This window comes from Chiloscyllium plagiosum, unplaced genomic scaffold (genome assembly GCF_037043375.1).
Source record: "Chiloscyllium plagiosum isolate Xiang-an unplaced genomic scaffold, Cpla_swu_hap1 HiC_scaffold_30, whole genome shotgun sequence".
Lineage (NCBI taxonomy): Eukaryota > Metazoa > Chordata > Chondrichthyes > Orectolobiformes > Hemiscylliidae > Chiloscyllium > Chiloscyllium plagiosum.
Window position 1 is genome coordinate 31326885 of NW_028270168.1, and position 26938 is coordinate 31353822.

Below are 26938 nucleotides of genomic sequence, written 5' to 3' on the forward strand. Positions count from 1 at the left end.
CATTTGTTGCATTCACTTAGTCTGCTCCCATGAAATAACTCATTATTTCTTTGATGTTTTCTGTTTCTCTTGACCCTATCACATGTTGTTTCTCCTTCTAATACTATATCCTGGTTCCCATCACTTTGATAAATGAATTTAAACCCTTTCTCACAACATTAGCAAACTGTCCCTGAAGGATGTTTGTTCCGACCTTGAGGTATAGCCCGTTTGGTGTGTATAGGTCCCACTTTTCCCAGAATTGATCCCCAAGACCCAGACATCAAAATTATTCCCAAATCAATAATCAGCTATACGGTCTTACCTTTTTGTTCTCCAGTCTGAAGCTGAATTATATTTTTAAAGGCTGTTCTCCAAGGTACTTCTGAGCCCATTTTGTTCCAGTTGAGTAATGTGAAGTAATAAACATAGTCTAAAGAGACTGGGAGGATAATCATCATATGGAAGGAGGAAAATCTTCATTCGCTTGAATAATCATCATTGAAACAATAATCAGGGTATATGAGTCAAACCTAGTTCACAATGAAATTTAGTATTGTGGTTTGACTGCTTATTTTCTTCAAAGAAACAGTTATTGCATCTAAAAATAAATATCATTGCCACAACTTACTTGCCCATTTTCTATTGCATTAAACTGATCAGCAGTTTAAACCATAATCTAATACATTGCTTATGCTGGTACCTGAAGACCCAGGTATGCATTGAGTATGGTGAATACGATGAGAAGAATTTTATGTTTGATCCTTGAGCCTACTAGAGATGACCCACTTTGCAACTAAAGAAAAACAGACAGTGATATTGGATTGGGAGATGCAATCCATCTCCACATGTGGCACAGTTGCCAATTAGAGATGTCAATGATCATAGATTTTTAAAAACTTTTTTGGTTGGTAATAGCATTTTAAACATTAAATGTACCTGATAAACATATGTAAAATGGGTTTGTAAATTGTGTGCAATGGGATGTTTACACTAGGATCAGTTATATCATCATTTAGAGTAACAAACAGTAATTAGGCCAAATGGTCTGCCCTTATTGAACTGAGATTTGTCACAAAAAAGGTGTAAAGCGCCAAACTTAGTAGAAAGTGTATGTACGGAACAGGAAAAATCTTAATTCACTTGAATAATTACCAGTGAGACAAGAGAAGCAGTACTTATTTTTTTTTAAGTTATTGAAAGAACATTTGCTTTTGAATACAAAAAATGAATGTTTGACTCATTGGTACAATTTCTGTTAAGATTCACACAGCGACATGGTCAGACTAGATATCAATAGAATATAAATACAGCTGCTCATGTAGCCCCAGTGGTCAGTTCAAATGAACAAAAGCAGCATAAAAAAGTGAGAGAAAGGCCTCGCTAGCAACTGCTGGTGTGGCCCAACATAATAATCATCAGCTGCTATTAAAGTGTCCTTTATACTGCTTACAAGATAACAATTGTCTTTTACAACTTGCATGTGCACTTTTTGTCATAATTATTTGCGTAACTTTCAGCAGGCAAAAAATGAACAATCTTAAAAATAAGTAAAACTGTACATCGCTCCATTTTTTTTTCCCACTTTAAATACTCCGTGAGGTATCCGTGATTTCTAACAAACACTGCAGCATTTGTCTTGCTTACACAGCAAGTTTTCTTTTGAAGGGTTGTTTTGTAAATGCAAGTTTGTTTTTTTTTAAAAAAGCAGTAGTTCAAATCTTCAATAGAACATGAACACATTTAAATTTCCTTTCTTTTTAAAAGCATTCTCACTTCCCTCAGACACAGAGGTCATGGGAACAAAATATGGATGTTTTATCTACATAAATATTCACATGAAAAAACTTTTAACTTACAAAAACAAAAAAAAAACAGATAAGGTACAATGATAAGGCAGCATCAGACCACAATTAATCTTTTATAATGGTGACAACAGTACTTTTTTTGTAGAATATCATACATCTGGTGGCTTCAAAAAGAGGGCGTGTAAGTGTGGATGTGTGTGTGTGTGAGATAAGTGACTAATCCACCATATTATTTACATTATCTTCTGGTGCTTGTGTTTTTTGGGGTGGTTTTCTTTGAAGGTGTTGGGATTTTCGAAGGTTTTGCAGAACTTTTTCTTGAGCTTGCTTGGGATCCTGCTGTGCTGGATTCAGAAATATCTGAACACATTGACTGTGTTTCCAAAAGGTCAAAATCTGAAGCATCACTGCCACGCCGACTGTTTGCTCTGCTGCCAGCACGACTCCCAGCTCGACTCGTTGGCCTACTTGGGGTCCTTTTAGAATCTGTGGATGACAAAGTCAAATAAACACAAAGTTATCATAAGTTGCTATAAATGCTGGCCTTGCCCTGCACTCAAAAGTGGTGTCTTCTGCAACACTTTTTCTTTGTCTTAAGAATTATAAATTGTTTTCAGTTTTCCCCTTCCAAATATTGTTTCAGTAGGAGTTCGTGGCTTGGATATAAGAATTCTAAAACAATATTCACAGGAATATCTCTAGAAATCCCAATAAACCTATTTCCACTAGGGGTACTGCATTTAAAAGGCATCTGGATAGGTATATGAATAGGAAGGGTTTAAGAGGGATATGGGCCAAGTGCTGGAAATTGAGATAGATTTGGTTAGGATATCTGGTTGGCATGGACGAATTGGACCGAAAAGGTCTGTTTCTATGCTGTTCATCTCTATGACTCTATTTCAAATAATTCCTATTTGGACCACTTTCTGGCAGAATGGATAAACAAGTTAGGCCAAAGCACTGAAGGATGATGACAAAGAACACAGCAATAGAAAGAAGAGAGGAGTAAAATCGTGCTAGGTTGCAGTCATTGAGGATGTTAATCACAACATTGACTGGAGGTGACTCAGATCTTGCAGGGTGAAAGCCTGTTGAGAGACCAATGTGAATCGGAGAAGAAACCATGTTCAAGGATTTGAGAGCAAAGGGAAGATGGAGGGGATATAGTAGCTCCCAGCTATAATAGGGAATTAGAATCAGTCTTGGAGGAAAGGAAAAGTTGATGACACTTATGAAAGAGAAGACGGTACTACTGGAGATAAGCTAGCATGGAGGTCAGAAAGGGAATTTAGGTGCTCAGTATTTCAGCAAAAATGAGATTTTGTGGTGGTTTTATGATCAAGGTGAGCTCTTTGGGTGTGAGGCAAGATGGAAGTGAAACTGAAAAATAGATTAAATGCAGCTCTGAGGGGGGTTTGGCTTTGTGCACAAGATGGAGCAGCATTGACAACTGAACAGAAGATCTCAAACTTAGCGTCTAAGAAATTCTGAGCTTCTCACTTTTGTTCAAGTCGACAGTGGATGGAAAAATGGGGTACTTTGCTCTACAAGATGATCCCAATGTTGACAGATGACAATAAACCTGTTGTTCAGCCAGATCAGGCAACTGATGACAAATTTAATTGTGTACCAGAAATGGTCAATTCCTTCTCTTCGACTTAGAAGTAGGAGTTAGACCCAAGAATGACATGTTTTACTGGGCAAAACAGTAAAGTAGAAACAAGGACATGAGACTGTGCAGATTGCCAGACACATCCGCTTGTATTGTTGGATCTAGGAGCCTGACTAGAATAGGCTCTTGGAGGAAGTGAAATGGAATCAAGGTTTAGTTGTGGTTTTATGAACAAGATGAGTTCTGCAGGCATGAGGAAAGATAGGAATAATGGAAAAAGGGAACCAAATAGATGTAAGAGTTTTTAGAAATTATTAACAACACAACTGGTAAGTCTAACTGTGATTAAGGCGATAGAAGATAAAAGGGGACAGGCAAGTGAAGTAAAAAAAAACATAGGAACAGAAAACATGCTATACAACTATTTTGTTATTCTCATCTTCCAAATTCTGCTGTCTGTAGAACAATTTATCTGAATACATGAATGAGGTCATCTGCTGGCTAGTTCTGCAGAGTATATTTTGTTACATTAGCACACAGTCATATGAAACAGTAATATATAAAATATTTACATGTACATGCAAGATCAATTTCAAATGCTTTAAGTGAAAAAGAACATCGACATTGTGAATGAAGGGTTCATCACCAGAGTATCAACAAAAATAATCTTGCACCTTAAATCTTTCGGAACTTTCCAAATCCACTATGACAAACACCAAATGATTTAGGGGCAATTCCCATCCACTCACCAGAGAGGAACACCATTTTTACTCTGTAACTAAGCCCATGATTAGTTTCATCACATACTTTAGAACTCACCAGTTTTGCTGGATTTAGTGGCAGATGTGTTGCCATTGTCTCCAGTGAGCGATGCTTTACTGGAGTGGTAGCTTGGTCGTCTGAGTTTACTCCCCTGTGTAGGTGTCACCTGATTTAAATTACAAATTCTCTTTTTAAATGCCAAGAGAAAGTTGACTAAACAGCAGTAAAAAATAAAATGCAAATAGATCCACATCATACATAATTGAACATTACATTACTTTCTAATGATTTACAAATGGATTCAGATACTGAATAATAAAATTTATTCAAAGATGGGGCAAACTTTCAGGTGGGGATTCAGGAAATCACTGCTACAACAATCAACCTAACTTGGGGTGCTGTTGGTCTATTCAGCTGAAGTACCACACCACATACACATATACAGACTAATGAAACCTTCCTGACATATTTCAAAGCTCTAGTCCAAAATAATAAAACTAAATGATGAAAATTTACACAAAGATTTAATTTAAAACTTGATCCACTCACCAAGCAGAAAGATCAGAAAGTGCAGAGAATATTAAACAAAACTTACGCTAAAAACTGTCACATTAGTGGCTAATATAATGCAAAGTCAGTTCCAAACAATAAAAGGTTGTTGTGCTCGCTGTTGGGTTTGTCTTACATTGACTGTCCCATCTGAGGAGTCCACAGATATTTTTTATAAACATGACAATGAATGAGTGTGATCTTTGTTTCTAAAATTGAAGGTAATGGGATTAAAATCAAAGAAAGGACAAGGTCAAAGAAAGATGATACATCAGTGCAGTATTGAGGGAACTTTGCATTGCCTTTCAGGTGAAGTGCTCATTTTAGGTTCTGTCTACTCAAAAGATTCCATGGAAGAGAAGCAGGTATACTTCCAGTACTTATTCCACAACTCCAAAACAGACAAATTTGCTATTTATCTACAGTGGGACTTTAACGTGTAAATAATGACATTCACTACATTGTCCCAAAGTGTTTAACAGCCATTCTGACTATGTATTAAAGCTGCTGTATTAATATATAGTGACATAGGTCATGCCCAAGAATGTCAAGTACCTAAGAATTTGACAATTAAAGATTTTCAAGTACTATATGTTTAACAAACAGAAACATATACAACTGGTGGTTCTAGATTGTGGTGTAAATTCTGGCACACAAATTTATCCTGAAGAGCAATCACATGAAATTTTTCAGATTAAAAAGAAGTCCAGAAACACAGAAACAAAATTGCAGGCAGCAACATTCCATCAATCGGACTCCAATATACATATTGATACAAATTACGAGCCCATACAAATATAAATGACTGTGATGATGAATCCTAAGCAGATGTTGAAAATATCACAATTACTCCTGTACCTCAATCTGAAAAGTATCATTCAGTCTGATTGCTCTGCAGTGAGAATTAGTGAAAATATTTCAGAAATATCAAGTCAGGAAAACACTCTACTATATGGAACTATGCTGAGTTAAAGCCTTCCAATTTCCACATGTTAAAGCATATGCAGCATATAGCTTGTGGAACAAACATGTTAAAAGCATAGTTTGTGACAGAGCAATGGTAAAATGTCAGTGAACCTGCTCCCTAATAGAAGGTGGTGGTAGGTTTAAAAATAGTCAGACTTCAGAGAATGCATTCAGTGCTTAACTTTCAGTAACTCCACCATGTCAGGCAGTCATCTCCAATTCTCTTCTCAATACTCTCAAATTTTCTCCAGAGGAGCCTTTTTTTACCCATGACCCTATCTCATCTCTTGCTACTTTTTTCAGCTGTAAGCATCAAGCTGTTCAAGCAGGGATCTCCGTTTGATCATTGCCAATACCATGCTCCTTGATCAGTTACCAGGAAATGTGTTTTAATAAGGTAAGATGGGACACTTTCTTCTTCCCCACAAATCTCTACCAAAAATACTGCAGACTATAAACTATTCTTAGCTTTAGGGCACTATCTGATACATCCCCAGTATCATTAATATAATTAGCACCAATTTTCCAAAGTAAATAGACAAAAGATTTTAATTTGGATGGACGCAGTTGACTTCATTCTGGAATAGAAAATCTATTCAGGTAGTTGAGAATATTTATTGCCAAGTAGTAAAAGGAATTCAGGATCATATATGAAAATATTAAAATTTTATTAGTGCTGTTGATAAATATCTAGCAGACATTATTAATTCCATATTTTCATTATTTTTGTCTTTTTAAGAAAAATGAAAATTGATTGCACAGCGGGGGAGAGGAGGGACTGTGATGGAGAGGGTAATAAGCACAATTTTCTTTCATTTGTTTCTTTTTCTCAAACCACATCTGGAAGTAACACTTCTGATTGGTAACCACTCTTAATATCATAAGGCTGAATAATAGAAAGACTAAAACTAATGAAAAAAATCATCTTAACAAATTTGTTTGAGAGGTTTAGTGAAAAAGCGCACAAAACTGTGGAACAGTCTTTTTTCCCCCAAAGATGTTGGGTTTAGATAGTTTATGCATAAACTATTATTCCTAGGTCTATTTTATATTGTTTTTGAATTGTAATACCTAGCACCTGAATTTTAAAACATCTATTTGAAGATACTATACATTGACAATTACTAAATACCATTTTCAAATAACAGTAAAATTTAGTAAACACATCACCCACTTCTTGAAAGTACACCAAACTGTACTTTGGTTAACTGGGGAACAAGCACCACTCACTGACCACTGCTCTGTAAAACGTCAATTGCCTCTGGCTATTAGCTCTTGATGGTTTATACTGTACCTCAATGCTCGGGATCTGGAACACATGGGAGTCTAGGCACTTAGTGGGAGTAGAGGCTTTACTGTTTGTCAACCAAGGTTTGTCATAACAACGGGTGAAGGTCTGTGAGATGGAGAGGAGGGTAGGAAGGAGGGAGAGCAGATTAAAAACAAAATGGACAATGGATGGTGAAAGAAAAAGGGTTTAAAAGGATAGGTAAGAGAACAGGAAGGGATAGGGCAAATGTTAACAGAAAGTTAACTTCAAACAATGAAATGGTAAAAATTGTAAATAATAAACAAAGGTAAATGAAAACTGTAATAACTGAAACATGTGAAACTATGAGAACAAATTGACAAATTTCAAGGATAATGTACACCTTTATAAAACACTGAACAAGATGCTTTTTGTTATTCTCATTATTAAACAATATCAAAGGATCTTCATGTATTCAAAAAGACACTCATTTATCAAAACTCTGATCACTTCAAACAAAACATAAATCAACAATCATTTTTGAGTATTTGCATTAGGAACATGCTTTTGTACAAGTCATTATGGGTAAATTTAGTTACTTGTTAGATAAATACGATACTTCACTTTTTTTCTTATCAGAAGAAACTTCACTAATATTGTGGCTCAAAAAGAAATAGAAAATTGCAGTGGAAGAAAATGGACAGGGGAATTAAAATGTGGATTCAAACAGCTGCAGTTCAGACTTGGATTTGCCCTGCATCTGCTGAACTCTCATTATTTCAAACATACATTCTTGTTCGGTGTAAGGGTGACATCATCATTTAAAAATGAATGCAACAAAATGAAATGGCATGGGATTGAATATTGACATGGTAGACGCATGAACTGCTCTTGTGTTTATGAAATATTAGTAATGAACAACACTTTAAATTGTTTTACAGAATGACAATGGTAGGATTTTGTTGTCCTGATGCTGCGTTATCATCCCAGTTTCTTGAAATGGTTTCAATTATGCAACAATAGATGTCTCAGTAATGACATCATCACAATTAGTTTCCAGTTCCATAATTGTTTTGAGGCCATTTTAGATTAGGTTAGATTAGATTCCCTACAGTGCGGAAACAGGCCCTTTGGCCTAACAGGTCTACAATGATGCTCTGAGGAGTATCCACCCAGACCCACTTCTCCCTGACTAATGCACCTAACACTATGGGCAATTTATCACGGCCAATTCACCTGACCTGCACATCTTTGGATTGTGGGAGGAAATTGGAGCACCCAGAGGAAACCCACACAGACACGGGGAGAATGTCTGTGTGGAGTTTACACAGTCACCAGAGGCTGGAATCGAAGCTGGGTTCCTGGCGCTGTAAGGCAGCAGTGCTAACCACTGAGCCATCATGTCATCCTGCTCTACTGTCTAGTGATTCATCAATTCTTCATAGCTTTAAAAAGTCAAATGAATTTATCATGAAATGGCAGTGGAAAAAGAGCAGTGAATATATTAACAAAAATGTTACATGCCATTTTCATTAATGACTTGAATGTCTTTTGCATTACTTGCTCTTCTCCATGATGCTTTAAATTAAGTTAAACAGGTAAGCTTGACATTTTGCTATTTTTGCCTGTGTTCGAAGGTCTTAGAGATACCCTGGTTACTCTACAAATGGTATTAGCATGTGAGACCAATTAGATCTTTTTATTGTACTTATTATACATATTCCACAAAAAACAGTAAAAGTGCTTTCAGTTTCAAGGTTTCTGCAAAGAAAATATTTCTTCTTTTGTGGATCTCAAATTATACCCATTGTACAAATATTGGCACAACTGTCAACTATCTTTAATGCTCTCATGACACTGTCTACAGCTGTAGTGATAGTATTTTACTGGCACCATGTTCTTACTTAAAAATGCAGCCAGCATGTAAATAATAGATATTAAAATTTTATCTTGTTGCGAGTCGGATGGTTGCCAGCTTTCAAACTGTTCCAACTACAACTGATGAATTAATATTAAAACACTATAGCAGTATAAAACTAAAATGCTTACTCTGTTTCCACTGGCTGGAGTTGCAGGTGACGATGGCATGGAGGTACAACTATGGTTACTGTGGCTGGCACTGGAGCTTGAGCGAGTTGGAGATGCAGCCCTGGAAGAAGGTTTAGATTTACGTCCCTTCAATCTGAAGGCAGCCATACCCTGAGAGGCTCCTTCTGGTAAGATAAATTTCTCCCGCAGTTCTAAGTTGGTTCGTCCCCTTGCTGAAAAAAAGTACATTGATACTGCAATTTATATAGCACTTTAAGGAGAAAGAGCCAAACAAGTCCATTCAAAACAGATATCTGTGAAATCAGCAATTGACATGACATATCAGAAAACGGAACAGCAAATATAAAATTAATGGATGTAAATGATAAGGAAACTACTGATCATGCAAAACTTTCATTAACTTTGTTTTTCCACTGCAATGGATTTTAACAATATTTATGAACTAAGACAGATAACATAATATACATCTGTAAAGGTTCGGTTATCTTGTTGCTACTTCTCTTCTCCCACCAAATCAGTCTTTAGCTCATGATTAAAATCAATTGCTAGATATGCCAATTTATTACAGCATTGGATGTGATAATGGTTGAAATATTTGTAGAAACAGTATCCTGATGAATAGGTGGAAAGCCAAGTTTACATTTCAATTTTGCCATGCTACATGCACTTCTCTCATTTGATCACAAAGCAACATTCTGGGAATTCAAGAGATGTCCATAACCTGGATTGAACCACCTTCTCAGCTGGAGGCAAGAATACGAAATAAGGATAAATCAGAAAACATATACACTTCTTAAAAACAGTATCAAGTGAGATAAGTTGTGACCCTGATTATCAGAAATTTTATTAACCGTTTAGAAAAAGATGTTTGCCCCCAGGTTACAATTCTGCAATCAGCTGAAGTGCTTTAATAGATTTTGTATGGTCCTTTCTCAGAGTTTTCTTCAAAGAGAATGAACTTAAAGATCACGAGCTCCTTCAGAATAGTAATGTATGTGTTCATTTCTTTGAGCTCAAGTTTTATCAGCTTATTGAATTAAACTAATATTGTAAAGAGTAAAAAAACTAACAGCAATGAAAAATATTTCATAAATTAACAAGCGAGGGCATGACAAAAACCAGAATCTATAACTAACAGTGATCTACAGCTTTTAAGATTGCATATATACACAAAATCTGAAAACAATTAGTGAAATAGTTTTTGTGTATGTATTTTGTTGTCAAATAAACTGATCACAATTAAATGGCAAAATTAGTGACATTTCATAACTATCTAGATTATCACAAAGTCAAGATTCATTATGGAGGCATGGATAGGGTAAATAGGCAAATTCTTTTCCCTGGGGTCAGGGAGTCCAGAACCAGAGGGCGTAGGTTTAGGGTGAGAGGGGAAAGATATAAGAGACCTAAGGGGCAACGTTTTCACAGAGAGGGTGGTACGGGTATGGAGTGAGCTGCCAGAGGAAGTGGTGGAGGCTGGTACAATTGCAATATTTAAGAGGCATTTAGATGGGTATATGAATAGGAAGGGTTTGGAGGAATATGGGCCAGGTGTTGGCAGGTGGGACTAGATTGGATTGGGATAGCTGATTGGCATGGACGGGTTGGGCCGAAGGGTCTGTTTCCATGCTGTACATCTCTATGACTCTAATTGAAGGCTCTGATGGCACAGAGATGTAATCTGTGCAGTCAAACAGTATCTAAGGAATGGCCAGGAATATAGCTCAGAAGACTAGGAATTGGGAGCTGCTAATAATCTCAGAGGCAAATTTTCTATGTGATATTACATTATGAGAAAAATGTTAAGTGTAGCAATGGCACGATCAATTTAAGTGGATGCCGACGAGCAGATTCTGGCTCAATTACAAAACCGATGGTTTTGGTTCAGTATTTCTGGTGACTGAATATTCAAACACAAATGAAGAAGAATCAAAGAAATAAAGAACTTGATTGAATCAAGATGATTTGGACAAAATACAAAGTAACAAATATTTATCACCAAAACTGCAAAATTCTTTTGACATTTGCTTGTTAGAAAGCAAGAGTATGAAAGTTTGACTAAGTAAAAGTGGCAGTTACACTAAAAACTGGAGTTTGCAATATGTAGATAATGAACAGAAACTTCAGGAGCTAAGTGAGGATATTTCAATATAAGCGATGCATTCCATTTAGAAGACCATGTGTTCTGAGTATGTAAAAGAGCAGTATGATAAAGAGATGGGTAAGGTGTGTATAAATGAATTCTCAAAGCAAAACAAATCTCAAATTTTTAAAACAATGCTTAATAAATAAATTATTTACTATTTTTTTTTTAGAAAAGGTGTCTTTGCATAGGCAAGTTATTTCTGGCTCAAAAGATACCCATCCTCTGTTGATAGGGTGCATTACTGAGTCACAAAATGTTCTGCTAACTGAATGATAGTTAGTGAAAAGGAATGCCTATTGTGAGCAGATCTGCAGGAGATAGTTTTACCTTCAGCCTAAGTGAGATTTTGTGCTGCCCTGTGGTAACCTTAGCAGTGTTCAAACAAAAATGGCTCAGAATTCAAGTGTTCAGTAGAAGCTGGTGTTGAATTTCTCTTTATTTCACCTTTCCAAATCAACCAGTCACTGACATCAATTGGTTGCATAGCAGATTTTAGAAAAGGAAACTAAATTATCATCACAACTTATTAGATTGTCGAAGATGCGAGGTGATGTTGTCAATCCAAGTCAAATTAATTGTTACCAAAATCAGCTTCCATTAAAAAAAAAGTCCAGCACTTTGCTTCTGGGTTGGCATCTGTATGATTAGATTTAAAGCAAAAGAAATATTTCAAATTGAGTGTAACAACTTAGAAAGTCTGAGTAGAACGGAATATCACTTATTGTTGAACACCAAAAACAGCCACTACTCATGGGGTCCATAGGCGAGTTCCAGACGGAGACAGACAGCTCATCCCTGGGTCTGCTTTATTGTCTGTCGGTTTCTACCCATTTATTTAATTAATTAATTAATTAATTTATTTATTTATGGGTGTGTTCTTTGTTTTGTAATCAACTTGCGCAGAGATGTTATTACATACCTCTGAAGCAGATGGAACATGAACTCAGGCCTCATAACTCAGAAGTAAAGATACTAGCACTGCACTAAAAGATGCCCTTGAGTCTGTTTTATGAACTATTTCTAGATATTTCTAAATAACCTGCTCAGAGATGTTATGACATACATTCCTGGAGCCAGTGGAACTTGAACACCAGTCTCCTCGCTCAGAGGCACTGTGCCACTGGAGGCCTTCGGAGTTGTTTTTTTTTCCAAAAAAAAAGCATGCCACAGTGTGTGGGTCAGCTTTATTTTTTATATTTTTTAAAACCAATCAATCTGCTCATAGATGATGTTACACAGCTCTGGAGCAGTTGAGACATACTCAACAAAATTCTGTTATGTACCTGGATTTTGCAGTCAGCAGCAAAGTGGGGGCACTCAGTGCTGACCTTGTAGAAACTTGCCTGAAAGATCCAGTGATCTCTGTAGGCTAGATTTCAACTTTCTAAACTTTGATTTAATTCTGGTACAAGCTATCGGGAACCTCTTGCATCCAGCAACAGTGATGGCACCAAGCAGGCTAAGCAGCCAATAACATGGATAAGTTCTGACAGATGGCAACCAGGAAGTGAAAAGCAGGTTTTAACCCTTTTTAAAAAGTAATTTGACAAATCAGAAGAAAGATTGGGACACACGTGGGATTAAGCTGGAAACAGAAATGCCATTTGCTTCAAATAGTACTTTTTAAAATGTAAAATATTGCTAAAGACAGGACCATGCTGCTGAAGCTTTTTGTCTGCACTCATCAGAACAAACAATTTTAAAACAAATACAAGAGTTTACACTACAGGAAAAAGAATGTTGACTGGTTGGCAAGTTGGCTGAAGTGTTGCTATGGAGAATGTTTTTATTTTAAAAGACCTACAAATGTTTAATCATGGATGGAGAAATTTGATATTTCACAAATATAAACTTAGTTTGTCAGGCAGAAAGGTAGTTCAGCAATAATTATGATTTGGTTTGCTATTAAAAATATGCCTTGGCAATTAAATGCAACTAATTTTTTTAAAGGGAATAATAGTGTAAGCAAAAAAGTCCATGTCAATTTAATGATTTCTGATTGCAATGCTTGCAATTAGAACTCAAATGGCATGACTTATGGAGGAGCAAGAATCCATTCTAGAAACTTCAGGACTACCAAAATTAACTGCAGGTACAGTTGTCAGAAGTCAATGTCTGTTTCACAATTGGATTAATGGAAAACACTTAAGTTTCAGAATCATTATAACTGCAAAATCAGGGCTAACATATTTCACCCTCAATTTAAATTTGTTTCATTTGTTTCTTGCCCTTCCTTAACATTATTTATCTGAACTGATCACTAGAGGGGCAGACAGTGTAACCTGAAAACTCTTTTTTTAAAACAATTTCAGGCTTAATTTAATCCCCTAATTATACCTCTGTAAACATGTAACAAATTAGGACAGATTATTAAATGCCAGCATACGTGAAGCATTATCATCGGAAATATTAGCCATAAAACTCCATTTCAAGGTCACTATGCTGAACCATAAAACATTCCCAGATGGTCTGAAGGATAACTTAATGCAGAGGTTACTTAGCTTTATGAAGAAAAGCTATTAAGGTTATCTTGGACCCACTCCAAAGGAAGTACAGAAGTATGTTTAGCTTTAGATGGCTTCAGTGAAACAGAACAAACGTAGAGCAGTTTTTCATGCAATTTGGAATTAGTGCATTTGACATAGCACACAGTACAGGTATAGCCTGGCTCCATGAATCACTCAATAACCAATCCATATTTGATTTTATAACTTGCACCTTTCCTCATCCATAGTCTTATGATTGGGATTGAAGCCAAAAGTACTTCCCGCACAGTAAATAATTGTGTTACTTATTTCTCCCAGAAATAGCACACCCATTTTACTTTGCCTAAGGACTGGATGAAGGAAGGCATTTGGAAATAATTTATGTTTCAGTCCGTCTCTATAAATAAAACAATATTCACATTTTTAAAAAATGGCTGTCACAATTATTTATAAGACAAGAAAACTTAATGAAAGCATATTATTCAGCAAATCCCAAGTGAATAGTATGCTTTTTATATTAGAACATAGAACAGTACAGCGCAGAACAGGCCCCTGCTCTCGACGTTGCACCGACCTGTGAAATAATCTAAGCCCATTCCCCAACGCTATCTCATCATCATCCATATGTTTCTCCAAGGACTGTTTAAATGCCCCTAATGTGGTTGAGTTAACTACACTGGCAGGCAGGGCATTCCACACCCGTATCAATCTGAATAAAGAACCTGCCTCTGACATCTGTCTTAAATCTATCACCCCCCAACTTGCAGCTATGTCCCCCTCGTACAAGCCAACGTCATCATCCTAGGAAAAAGACTCTCACTGTGCACCCTATCTAATCCTCTGATCATCTTGTAGGTCTCTATTAAACACCCTCTTAGCCTTCTCTCCAGGAGAACAGACCCAAGTCCCTCAGTCTTTCCACATAGCACCTTCCCTCCAGACCAAACAATATCCTGGTAAATCTCCTCTGCACCTTTTCCAATGCTTCCACATCCTTCCTGTAATGGGGCAACCAGAACAGACAATATTCCAAGTGAGGCCACACTAGCGTAACATCATGGCTTCAGAACTCAGTCCCTCTACCAACAAAACCTGACACACGGCATGCCTTCTTAACAGCACTATCACATTTCCAACTCCCCTCCTCCAAGTCCCTCCTCCCTACCTTTTATCTTCTCCTGCTGAACACTCTCTGCTCATTCCTGAAGAAGGGCCTGTGCCCGAAACGTCGAATCTCCTGTTCCCTGGATGCTGCCTGACCTGCTGTGCTGTTCCAGCAATAAAGTTTCAACTTTGATCTCCAGCATCTGCAGACTCACTTTCTCCTCCTAACAGCACTATCACCCTAGATGGCAACTTTCACGGATCTATGTACATGGGCACCAAGATCTCTCTGCACATCCACACTACCAAAAATCTTTCCACTGACCCAGTATTCTGCCTTCCTGTTATTCTTCCCAAAATGAATCACCTCACATTTATCTGCATTGAACTCTATTTGCCACTTCTTAGCTCAATGTTGCAGTTTATCCAAGTCCCCCTGCGACATTCTTCCACATTGTCCACCACTCCACTGACTTCAGTGTCATTTGTTCTTTTGTATGGTAATTTGGAAAATAAAAATAAAACCACCTCAGGACACTCTTTTCTTGTGATTGAGGATAATTCATAGAAGATGCAAGGTGTATTAAGAAACTCCCACCTGAATCTGGAAATGCAATTTTGGATAATGTCTGGACAATGTAAGCCATCCAACTGTTTGACTCAGGTGTTATAAAGCTGGGCACTCTATAGATAATGTATTTGAACTTATCAAATATTAACATTTATTTACATAGAAACTTGAGCTTTCTGACCAAACACCTTGTCACTTTAGGATTTACAATCAGCCCTTACACCCAAACACTGCTCTGGTAAGCTATTCCACAATATCTTTATCTATTTTGGAAAAGTGCTGCCTGATTTATGTTCCCATTTTACATTAACTGATGCCAACTAGCATTTCAAACCTTTCTTTAGATGAAACTTTTAATGGAATCAACTTTGTTTCTTGATTCCTGCTCAGTCTTAAATCAAAATCCAAATCCAAATAAAAATTGCGTATTTACTTGATCAGAGTTCAAATTTAGGACTATGTAAATTATCATAAGTTAAAGTCAGTAATTAAAATAGTGAATTCTGAGAACCTGGCTGTGGTACTGTGTGCAAAAGATCAGTCTATCAATGTGGCTGAAAAAAAAACAAAGCCAAAGCCATTCACAGGGAGGAGAGGAGGGAAAGAAAAGTTGGACAGAGAAGAATTGCCAACCTATTGGAGACTGATTTGAAATCGAAGAATTCGATTCCGAACGTAACAATTTATTCCCCTGATGATGAACTAGAAGGAAATGACACGAAAATCTGAAACTCAATTAGACAGACTGATTGGAAAAGAATAGCAGTATCATTTACTTGGTGAACTTGCACATGTTAACATTAACAATTTTTTCATAAATAAATTCCTTTTCTTTTTGAACCATGCTGATCAAAATAGGCTTAGATTTTAAATTATCAGTTAAAAAGACTCAGAAGACTCTGAGCAATGTGGTATCCTGGAACTCCTAGGTGCTCTGCCAGGGATCTATAGGAGAAGCCTGTCAGGTTGAACATCTGATATCAATCATTGAGAGGCATTTACTTTATAGGAGAGAATCCAACAGAAGTGTCAGTGGCATGTGGCGAAACCTGGAAGCAAATCTTCAAATGTTTTATCAATAAAATAAAATTAATGAGATTTCAAAAAGGAAATAAAAATAATTTGGAAAGACTAAAAACAAATATCAAAGAAGGATGGGCGACACAGTGGCTAGCACTGCTGCCTCACAGCGCCAGAGACCCGGGTTCAATTCCCGCCTCAGGCGACTGACTGTGTGGAGTTTGCACATTCTGCCCGTGTCTGCGTGGGTTTCCTCCGGGTGCTCCGGTTTCCTCCCACAGTCCAAATGGTGCAGGTTAGGTGAATTGGCCATGCTAAATTATCCATAGTGTTAGGTAAGGGGTAAATGTAGGGGTATGGGTGGGTTGCGCTTTGGCGGGTCGGCGTGGACTTGTTGGGCCGAAGGGCCTGTTTCCACACTGTAAAGTAATCTAATCTAATCTAAAAAGGATAAGACAGGAAGATTGACAAGTGGAGAGTAAAATATGATTGACATTAATTTGGGCAACAATGTGGAAAATAAAAGATTCTCAATACTCTTAGAAAGCAAAAAAAATTAAGTTTGACCTTGTAAGCAAATATGGGGTAAAAACAATTGCTGCATAGAGCCAGTGTTTCAACTACTTAGTTTCCTGTCAACATATAATAACCAGTTAAATTTAACTTTTGCTTTGCAGGTTTTTTTAATGACCATTCTTATTGAAGATTCATTTCCATATGTTGCCATTCATTTCACAACCTGGGCATCAGACATTCGAGTTCCAGGGCTCTTGAACTCAAGCTCACCAAGTTTAATAAACTTGATCAAATTTAAGACTTTATTTGCAGGGTGATAATAACAACAGCTACTTCTATTTCAGTAATTCTGACCCTTATGCTTGTCCGTCAACTGTTATGGATACAGAGGTTTGATGTGGATATTTAATTTTTATTTGAATCTTAATTTGATTAAATCAAATCTGCATTAATATTCTTGGTTGAAAATTTCATTTCCAAATATACATTTTAATGAGGCAATTTGGCTGTTTTCAGTGAGCCTCACGTGTTTGAATATTTGAGATTCCTCTACTAACAATGGTAGAGAAATCTGCAACTATTTGTCCCAATCTTTCAACTGAAGCAGGTAAATTAGAGCAGCATGGTCATATAGGGACAAGAGAATGATTCTTTAAATAAAAGACTTCTTTGTAGTCGATGATCAAAAGAGGATGCGTGTGCAAATGATCAATTCTGGAGCCCATTCCCTAAAACTTATGAACAGGGCCATTGCAAACTTTGTTTTAATTAAAGGTAGGACTTCTAATGATTTCTATCATACCTGTGCTTTCTTGTAAGCATGTGCAGGAACACAGATTTGCAGTATGTGCAAGAGCATCAAGTAGAAAATCATCTTCAATCAGACAGATAAAACAGGTAAGAGCCTTAGCAGAGGAAATAAAAGCAGCTTATAAAGTGTTAGAGCGTTAGAAAACAGAATCCCAGAACTTTTAGTTCCTTACTTTAATATTTCACCTAATTTGAATAGTAAAGTATTTCTGAATACTTTCTTTTACGAGTTATAGAGTGACTTACATCGAATATATATTTCGAAATACAACGAGAAATTTAGTGCAGGAAGCCATTTAGTTCATTAGGTCAAAGTCAGTTCTCTACCAGGAGTATTCTAAAGTAAAATACACTGCTCTGCTTTCCATTCCTTCCCCCTATATGGCCCTGTATTTTCTTCCGTTTCAAGTATTTATCTGTTCCTCTTGCAAAAAATGGAATGTTCTTTGTTATTGTGCTGTATGTTTCAACAACCTGTCATTTGAAGGATTTCTCCCTAATCTTTCTCTTCACTGTGATAATTGATAATACCTTGGAAATTCTGGACAACATATTTACTAAATGTCATAATTACAATATTTCTCACTAAATTTCCTGGAGGCTTTTGGAAATAGTCAGTATCTCATTTCTCTAATAACTACAATTCTTTTCCAGAGACCATCCTGACAAAACAATTTTGTGTAGACCTTGTGGCTCTAATAACATTTTTATTATTGGATGCCTGAAAACAGAGAGTATAAAATGTGGGCCTTAAACAATGCCCTGGATAAAATGATCATTCCTGGGAGTTAGTTAGTTCAGTTGGCTGGATGATTCAATTGTGATGCAAAACCTTGCCAACGAGAGTTCAGCTATCGTGCCGGTTGAGTTACCATGAAAGACTTTTCTTCTTAACCCATCTCATTTTCTGAGGTGTGCTGATCCTCAGGTTAAACCATCACTAGTTATCTCTCTCTGATGACACAGCATCTAGTAAGACTATGGCGACTTTTTAGCTGCTTTACTTTCTCTCAATACTATTTTATTAAACATAAAATTTGTCAGCCTTTCATTAAAATCACTGCATCCACTCACATGCTCACTTTTAGTGTACTGATTTTGAGTCCCCGCTATTCTGTTCTTTTGCCCCAATCTTTCCTTTCCATTGACTGCACATCCACATACAAAGGATCCTCGATTATCCAGCTTTTGATTATCCGAATAATATTGCAAGGTCCCGATGCTTGGCTAAACTGTTATCCAGCATTCAATTATCTAAACAAAATACTCTCCACCCATGTTGTTCAGATAATCGAGTTTACTCTGTATTTCTCCTCACATCTATTACATACCACTAACTTGTCTTTGCCTTCTTGATAGGATCTATAGTCCTCATCACTGTTGGCTAAGCCCTTTTTTGTGATATGTAATATTTCCAATTATGCATGTAAATCCAATCAGGTCTACTATTTCAAATTTAATTGTACCACATAGATGCAATTACTCTAAGTTATACAAAATTATGTTGTCATGATTCCAGGAAAATTTCAAAGTCAGTCTAAGTCTGTTTTCTGCAACTGTTATTATAACTTTACACTAAAACACAAGTGAAATATCACATTATTACATAGTTCTGAAATGACATCAGCAAGAATCAAGTCGTAAAACTGATGTTATAAAACACAACTTATAATTTCTGAAAATACCCATCAATAATAGGAGTTTCATCCTTATTTGACAGAGGCAAAGATACAGGAAAATAAATCAAACAATTACGTTCTTGTTTCCAGGGAGACAAGAGAGTGTAAAAGCACCTCAAATCTGAGGTTCAAATACTGAAGGGCATTCTTTGTATCTTATTCACTCTGTTACGATTGTTTATCATCTTACCTCTAAATTGCTTCGGACATAGTGTGCCATGTAGAAAATAAATAATATGCCAGATCAATGCAGAATGTTGCAAGAGCGATAGCTAATGATAGATGTAGAAGAGATATAAGCATCCACACTCATTTGATCTTACCTCTGCAGGGATCATTTTTTACTAAGAATTCATCCAATGCCATCCAGCCTCCTCCAACACGGACCATTACTGTGCTTCGCAGAATACGCACCAGGCGCAACTGCTGAGAATCTCCAAACTGCAGATTCAAAAAATTGAAACTTAATTCTGAAGCACAGAAACCACAGTTTCTCAAATAAAAGCAAAGTATGGCAGATGCTGAAAACGAAAACAAAAAATAGAAAATGAACAAACACTGAGCAGGTCAGGCAGCATCTATGAAGGGAGAGACAAAGTCAACATTTTGAGCTGAATACAATCCTTCTGAACTGCTAGAATTTCAGTTCTGAAGCATAATCTTTTTGATGCTGTGAGGCCAGCTGAGTATCTTCAATATACAAAATGAGGAAGTGCTGGAGAAACTCAGCAGGCCTGAAAGCACCTGTAGACAGAAGAATACTATGAGTCTGGTAATGATCAGAACCTGACCGAACTGGGTTTGAAATGCTAACTATTTTTCTCTATTTGAATGCAGCCAGATCTGAATTTCTCCAGCACTTTCTATTTTTGTTTCAGATTTCCAGCATCAACAGTTTTTAGTTTTTATTTGAGTATTTCTAGTACTTTGTCTTAATTGACACATTTCAGGTTCCCATGAGCCAATTTCCACCTATTATGCATTTTCCCCCTCTCATTTAACTAGGAAAAGGATGCCCTATGCCAATGTTGTTCAAGCTGACTCAGTGCATTGAGCTGAGTGATTTTGTTTTAAACTTAATAACTAGTCCAACACTAGACCTAAGCTAAAAATGGTGAAACAGTTTTAAAAATAATTTGCTAGAGGAAAAACAAGGTGATTGGAGCTTGAAACTGGCCATGGGAAACTTTTGTAAAATTTTAAAATCAATGAAATAAACATTCCATTATGTCAAATTATGGGTTAATCCATATATAAATTAATGATTTAAACCAGCAGCTGTACCTTAGAGTGAAAATCCCTTTACTACTGTCAAAATTTAACTGTGTATGATTTGGTTTTTGCATCCTTCACAATATATAACTACTGAAAACTGTCCTACAAAGTTTGCACAGTTTAGAAACAAAGAAATAGTCGAAGTTAACATGTTAAATATTCATGACTTTGATAAGAACATTTGGCTTTTAAAGGATTAATTTCCGGATTAATTACAATGGAGTTGTTCTTTGATATAATTTCATTTGCTTCATTATGAGTAACAGTGCAATGCTGGTTTAATCCATTTAATTGACTTACCAGTGGTTCATTTCACACGAGGGCCATTATGGCAAATAAGTTCATCCACGTTTATGACCTCACGGATTTGATTAATTTATAAGGAAGCAGGTTTTATTTGTAACCTTGAATGCATCCCAAAATAAACCTTGCACTGCAGGTAGTAATTGTATATTTGTACTAATGGAAGGACTAAGATAATCAACTTTTTTTTATTATATGGGCTTAAATAAGAATTGCACCAGTGCTTACCAGAATAAATTATTATTTTAGAGGTGCAGGAACAAGATACATAGAATGGTAATGCTTCCATTGTGAACCATTAAATAATAAATCTAAATTTACTTACAAGTTACTTACAAACACAGTTCTCTCATGTGTTAATTTGTGAGCCAGTGTGCTCCACACAAATTGAACTAGCAACCCTGCATTTTACTGCCATTTGTGATGACATCATGTCTCCTTTCATCCACTGCATTATAAAACCTTGCACATAATTTTTCTTCATACAAAAACAACTTTGATGATGCAGCAAAGTTCTTCAGAAGTTTAATTTCAAGGGGTGCAGAACCTAAGCTGAATGCAATTTTGATTTCCCATGGAAATACCATTGACAACTGGCAGAGGATTCTGCTTATACATAAACTATCCAAATTTAATCTTCAAGGAAAGGGCAAATTCAAACAACTATCAAAATATTAAATGATATTTGCATGATTTCTTAAATATGTACTTTATAAATAGCCCATATAATAAAACATATAGTTGAGAGAATAAGCAATTACTGACATTCTTCCATGTCAGAAAAATATTAAAGTAACTAACATACCCAGGCAAGCCTAATGAATTGGAAGCCTTTCAAAAGGCATGAAAGAATTTCAATAATCACCTATTAAGTTATTCTATAAATGTTCAAACAATAAGGAATTAACAATGCCCATGGATTTGTTTTACTATATGCAATAAATGAAAACTATTTCTCCCAAGACAGATCCCACTGAACCTTAATGCGATTAGCAGAGATGCAACAGTTATTTAAAATAATTGTGGGTTATGCGTAGACTTCAACTACATTTCTCTTTTAAGATAAGGCAAACTTACTGTTCTTTGGAGATAATGTACATAAATTCATGACCAGACAATTATGTTCAGAAACAAAATAGGTGAAATGGTATATAAATTAACAGATCCAAATGTAAACTATGCAAGAATTATCACAGGAACAATTTTAAATATGATTTTTTTTGGGAATGAAACAGAATTCATTACCAAATAAATCTTTAAATAATTATATGTTTATCAAGGAATAACTGTCACATCTCTACTGCTTACAAAATGGCATGCAAATTGGTGATTTGCTATCAAGTTAATTAATGTATTGGTAAGCAATCTGTCTCAGGGTAAAGGCATGTCACCAGACTGATGCAAACATTAGACTACAAATTGATCACTCCTACAATCCATGCATATTAAGATACAGACATTTTGCAATTGTGCACAACTGAATGTAGTTATTTCTAATAGCCAAATAAATACCCACATGGATTCCTTTATATTTCGTCTCACTGAATAAATCTGGTAGCAAGATATTCTCTGATTAAACATCACACAGTGTTCCTGAATAGTTATCATTTGTGTAACTATACAAAGATACTAAGATCATACAAAGGTGCGATAGACTACCCCAAGAGGGAGTTCTGATAAATATAAACATTTACTGTTGCAACTTTGGAAAATTTTAGAATTCAACATTTTGAAACTCCTCCATAAATGACATACATGTCAAATTCAAATTGCTGAATTTGTCTTAAAATAAAATCTTTGAAAATTATCTGAAATGCTGGCATAATTGTGTTGTACATTGTTGAAAGGTGTGATCCTCACAACTAAGCCAAACACTGTGCGATATAGTTTCTTTTGTATACATGAAGATCGAATAATAGAATTTTACAAAATTAATCTAACAATCTTAGATGACACCTAACTTCTTATTCATCTGCCCTCAAAAAATTCATGCATGCAGTGTGGATTGCATTTATCAGTCAGTCAACAAGTTCCTGGGAGTAACACCACAAATTGATCAACCAGAACACAATAATGTACCAGATCTCCCACAGATTAAAGCTATGAATGTTACTGAAAATTCTCTCTATTATCAAAAATGTTTTAGATACAACCAACTGTGTCACTGATTAATTGCTTCCTAAGTATTGATGCTGCTATTAAATGTAATTGTTTAATATGAAAAATACAATGTTTGTTTCTCAACTGAATTTACAGTTCTTAAAAAGATTTAAAATGGTGTTAAGTATTTATTCACACCAATCTGAAACACCAAACAGGTTGCTTCAGTACGATGATTAAATGGTGAAGGTAGGGGTAGACCAAAATATTGTGGCCAGCATGCAGTTTTCTGGCACAAAGAAAATCTCTGCACTAGTAATTTATTTAATGACATTATTTAAATGTTTCATTTTTTTTTACTTTTTATGAAATAAGTAATCACATGGATTATATTTGGTTTTCACCAATTATTTGGAATGGTTAACAGAAATTTTCTTGGTGCTCTGTGGAAGACAGAAAGAACCATTCACATGCAGATCATAGTGGACATTCACAGCACGTGTCATATTTCTTAGCACATTGAGTGCACAGTACCTGATTTCCTAGGAAGAACTACATCCAGCAAAAGAAATGTGAACAAAAAGAGAGAAGACTTTTAGAGATACACATTAAGCACATTCAAAAGTAAAATTTCATTGCAATGGGATATATGCACCAGTATACAGTACAATACAGTACTCCAAATGATTAGACATATAGCAATAAAAAAATTCATTTCCCCATTCTAACTTCAATTATGAACATTAATTTTAACCAAACTTATTCTATCGAGAATAGCTTGACTGCATAAATTGCAACTGAACATTTTAAACCTGTTTTCAATGAGGCTCTCTTAATGAGTTTGTTTTGACATAAATTTGCCATATTCAATAATCAGTGTTGTTCTTGAATGAACAAACTGAAAGCCAGTTACTTCTTATGTGGTTGATGATGCTTTTGCTTTTTCTTCTTCTCAGGAACCTAGATAATGCTGTACAATCAATGTGACAAAAATAAAATATTTTTTGGCTATTATTTCCTCTTAGGCTTAACTTGAGTTATCTTCAGCTGCAGCTTTAGAAATTTGTGACACGTAAATGAGCAATAGTGCTTTCTTTCCATCCTCTTCTGAACCTCAATGAAACAGATGCTTTGCTGACCAGGCAAAGTACAGTATAAGTGATCTTGCAGTTGGACGAGGAAGCAAAATATGTGGCAGCCAACCACCTGTTGTTTAAAGAATTCTAGCAAGTTAAACAAATGTCCATAATAAAATGGATCAGTGGAACTTTTTTTAACACCTATATTCAGGTACAGACTGGTTGAGATACAAACGAATTATGATGCAACTCACCACCATCTTCTCAGGGAAGGGCAAATGCTGGCCATCCTTTGATGTCCATATTCCACAAATGAATATAAAAAACTGATCATTTACAATGATTTCCTCTTAAAAATAAATATATCCTACATATCTGCTTTTGAATAAGCCCTTAGCACTGGAAATTCTCACTCTTTCTAACAATAAATATCCATGAACAGAAAGTTTGTGGTTGGAAGATGTATTCACCCCAGTAGGGACTGTGTGAACACATTAATGTGATTGTTTAATAGCAATTGGTTTGACAAAGTGATGCCTCACAATTCAATACAGGAATATATTTGTGATATTCTGAAATAATATCAAGCAAAGTTTCACTATTCTACAATTAGAGAAATAATCAGATGCCTAATTCAGTTCTAATTAAATGCTTTCTAGCAGTTTATAAAAGTATGGAAAGAGGCTGATAGAAACTGTTTAGATTTAGTCACAGAATCCTGGTCACGTTGCTACAACCCTGCCTGGCTTAAACATGCACAGAATTTCTAAATTTTGATGCAGGAGTTTAAATATTTCAAATGATAAATGGGAAACTTTCTGCTCCAGAGTAATGGCAGATAATTTGCAGTGTTCTGGGGGATGCAGCACATGCTGCAGCAAACCTTGCACAACATCACCTCGCCAGGGATTTTTTTTTTTTAAACTTCACTTTGGAATTAGGTGAATTTACTATGGGTTTACACCTCTGGTTTTGCTTTATATTTTTGGTCTTTCGAGTAAGTTTACTCAAAACAACCAAATAACAAATCTTAAGGACGTTGCTAAACTCCTCAATGCTAAAAGAAATGTTATCTATCAGTTAGCAGAGATTGTTCAGTTATTAGCTTCAAAGTATGCTGTCCACCTAAAACCTCACCATGTAGTAAAGATGGGGCTTGTATAAGAAACCAAAGTCTGCCTACGTATACTAGCACCTCTTTGCTATGTAAAAGCTGCCTAAGTAACATTTACAGTATTGTAAAGTGATCCATTACACATTTTTCTTGCTAGCGGCAACTTCTGTCATAATCTTCCACTAACAAGCGTTAGATGTTTTCATGTCCTTGTTGGGTGTGTTTGTATCCAAGGTAGGCAGGGTGGCTAGCCCGTTGCCTTTCCACCCACTTCCGAGCTCACCACCAAAATACAAGATATTACAAATGTAAATACATCATTTAAGGTCAATGGAGTTTGTAAAAAAATTCAACAAATTCTGATAATATTCTATACATGCCAAAATCTGGGTGATGTGGGCAGGTAGGAATGGGATTCCTATTAATTCAAAGAAGTTTATAAAATGCTGGGAAGGAAGGGGGTGGATACTGTGCTCAGGAGTGTGCTTTGGGCGTTAGAAACACTCCCTCCATTTATTTCACACACAAAAGTTATTTTCTTCCTTCCCAACCTCCTGCTGTGCAAATCTCACCCCCAGAACCGTTCTGAAGTTTTTCAAACACTTTTTGACCCAATTACCTGGACTTCCCTTAGGCCATTCCAGAAGCAGCCTGCCAGGGGCACTTCATGGTTGCAGGGTGGGCTTCATTGGATGGGTTGGCTTCCAACCAACCTTTGTCTTGTGTACCCCTCCCCATCTCTCCTGTCCCTCCAAGTTACCCTCCAAGTCAAGTATCCCAACTGTAAAGAAGATTATTTAAGTTCAAAATTTTTAGTGACATGTGTCATATCCAATTAAGTTGAGGTACCTCCAAACAAGCTCAGCCATAGGCATTGTACAAATGCCAGTTTGTGCTGACTTTTGTTGAAACATTAGAAGGGCATTCACCTCAGCACATCTAGCTTATAGAGGGAAATGTTGCAATCTTTCCTGCTTCTTACTGCTATCTAGTAACCCTCCTGGTGTAACATTCATTCACGTGACTTAGGAATTACAGCTCAGTTGCTATGCTGTGCGTTACTGGATTAATATACTATCACTCAATATTAAGGCAAATACCTAAATAATGGCTGCTACAATAAATGATAAAGGATGGTCACTGCCTCTGGAAGCATATTCAATGAGTCAACGCTCCAGATGTAGAGAGAGGAGTGTGGAAAAGAATTTCTCAAAAAGATGCACAAGTCAATTACAGACTTCATATTGCAGCTTATGTTGGTATAACAGGGTTATTGTGTTCATTTTATATTGTCCCATTGACCTCAAATTTATACTGAGCGCATTGTTATTGAGTACTAAATTTGGTATAAACATATCTTCTAATAGTAAATATTATTTTAAACCAATAAAATAACAGTTCAGTGAAAGGACTATTACACAATTAGATTACTAATTTATAACATCTCATCTTTAAAATCTCTTACAAAATTCTTCTCCCTTGTTGATGGGATGTGAAAGTGCATAAGCTTGAAATATTGATGCAGGAAAACAGAATAAACAAACTCCATTGGAAATAATGAAATAGGGATGCTTTTCAACTGCAAAAAGATTGCGCAATTATATTAGAAAGATTAACTGTGGCATAATTTAGACAGTTGGTTGGGTATAAGCTTCTAAATGGTGATTGCTCATTGTTTGCAACACAAATCCGCAACATCTGTTAGTCTTCCAATAATTTAGTTGGTTGTGTTACGGTTCTTCGGGATAGTTTCAACAACTG

The 26938-nt window shown here is 36.0% G+C and overlaps 1 protein-coding gene across 1 annotated transcript in view; it reads right to left on the reverse strand.

Annotated features, from left to right (window-relative positions):
* Positions 1-1149: 1149 nt before the first annotated feature.
* LOC122563694 (microtubule-actin cross-linking factor 1) overlaps positions 1150-26938 on the reverse strand; it is a 536485-nt gene continuing 510696 nt past the window's right edge. Inside the window, 6 exon segments of the mRNA XM_087976866.1 lie at positions 1150-2273; positions 4219-4327; positions 6971-7072; positions 8975-9186; positions 19630-19747; positions 23519-23536. Coding sequence (XP_087832992.1) covers positions 2026-2273; positions 4219-4327; positions 6971-7072; positions 8975-9186; positions 19630-19747; positions 23519-23536 — 807 coding nt within the window. The 3' untranslated portion in view covers positions 1150-2025.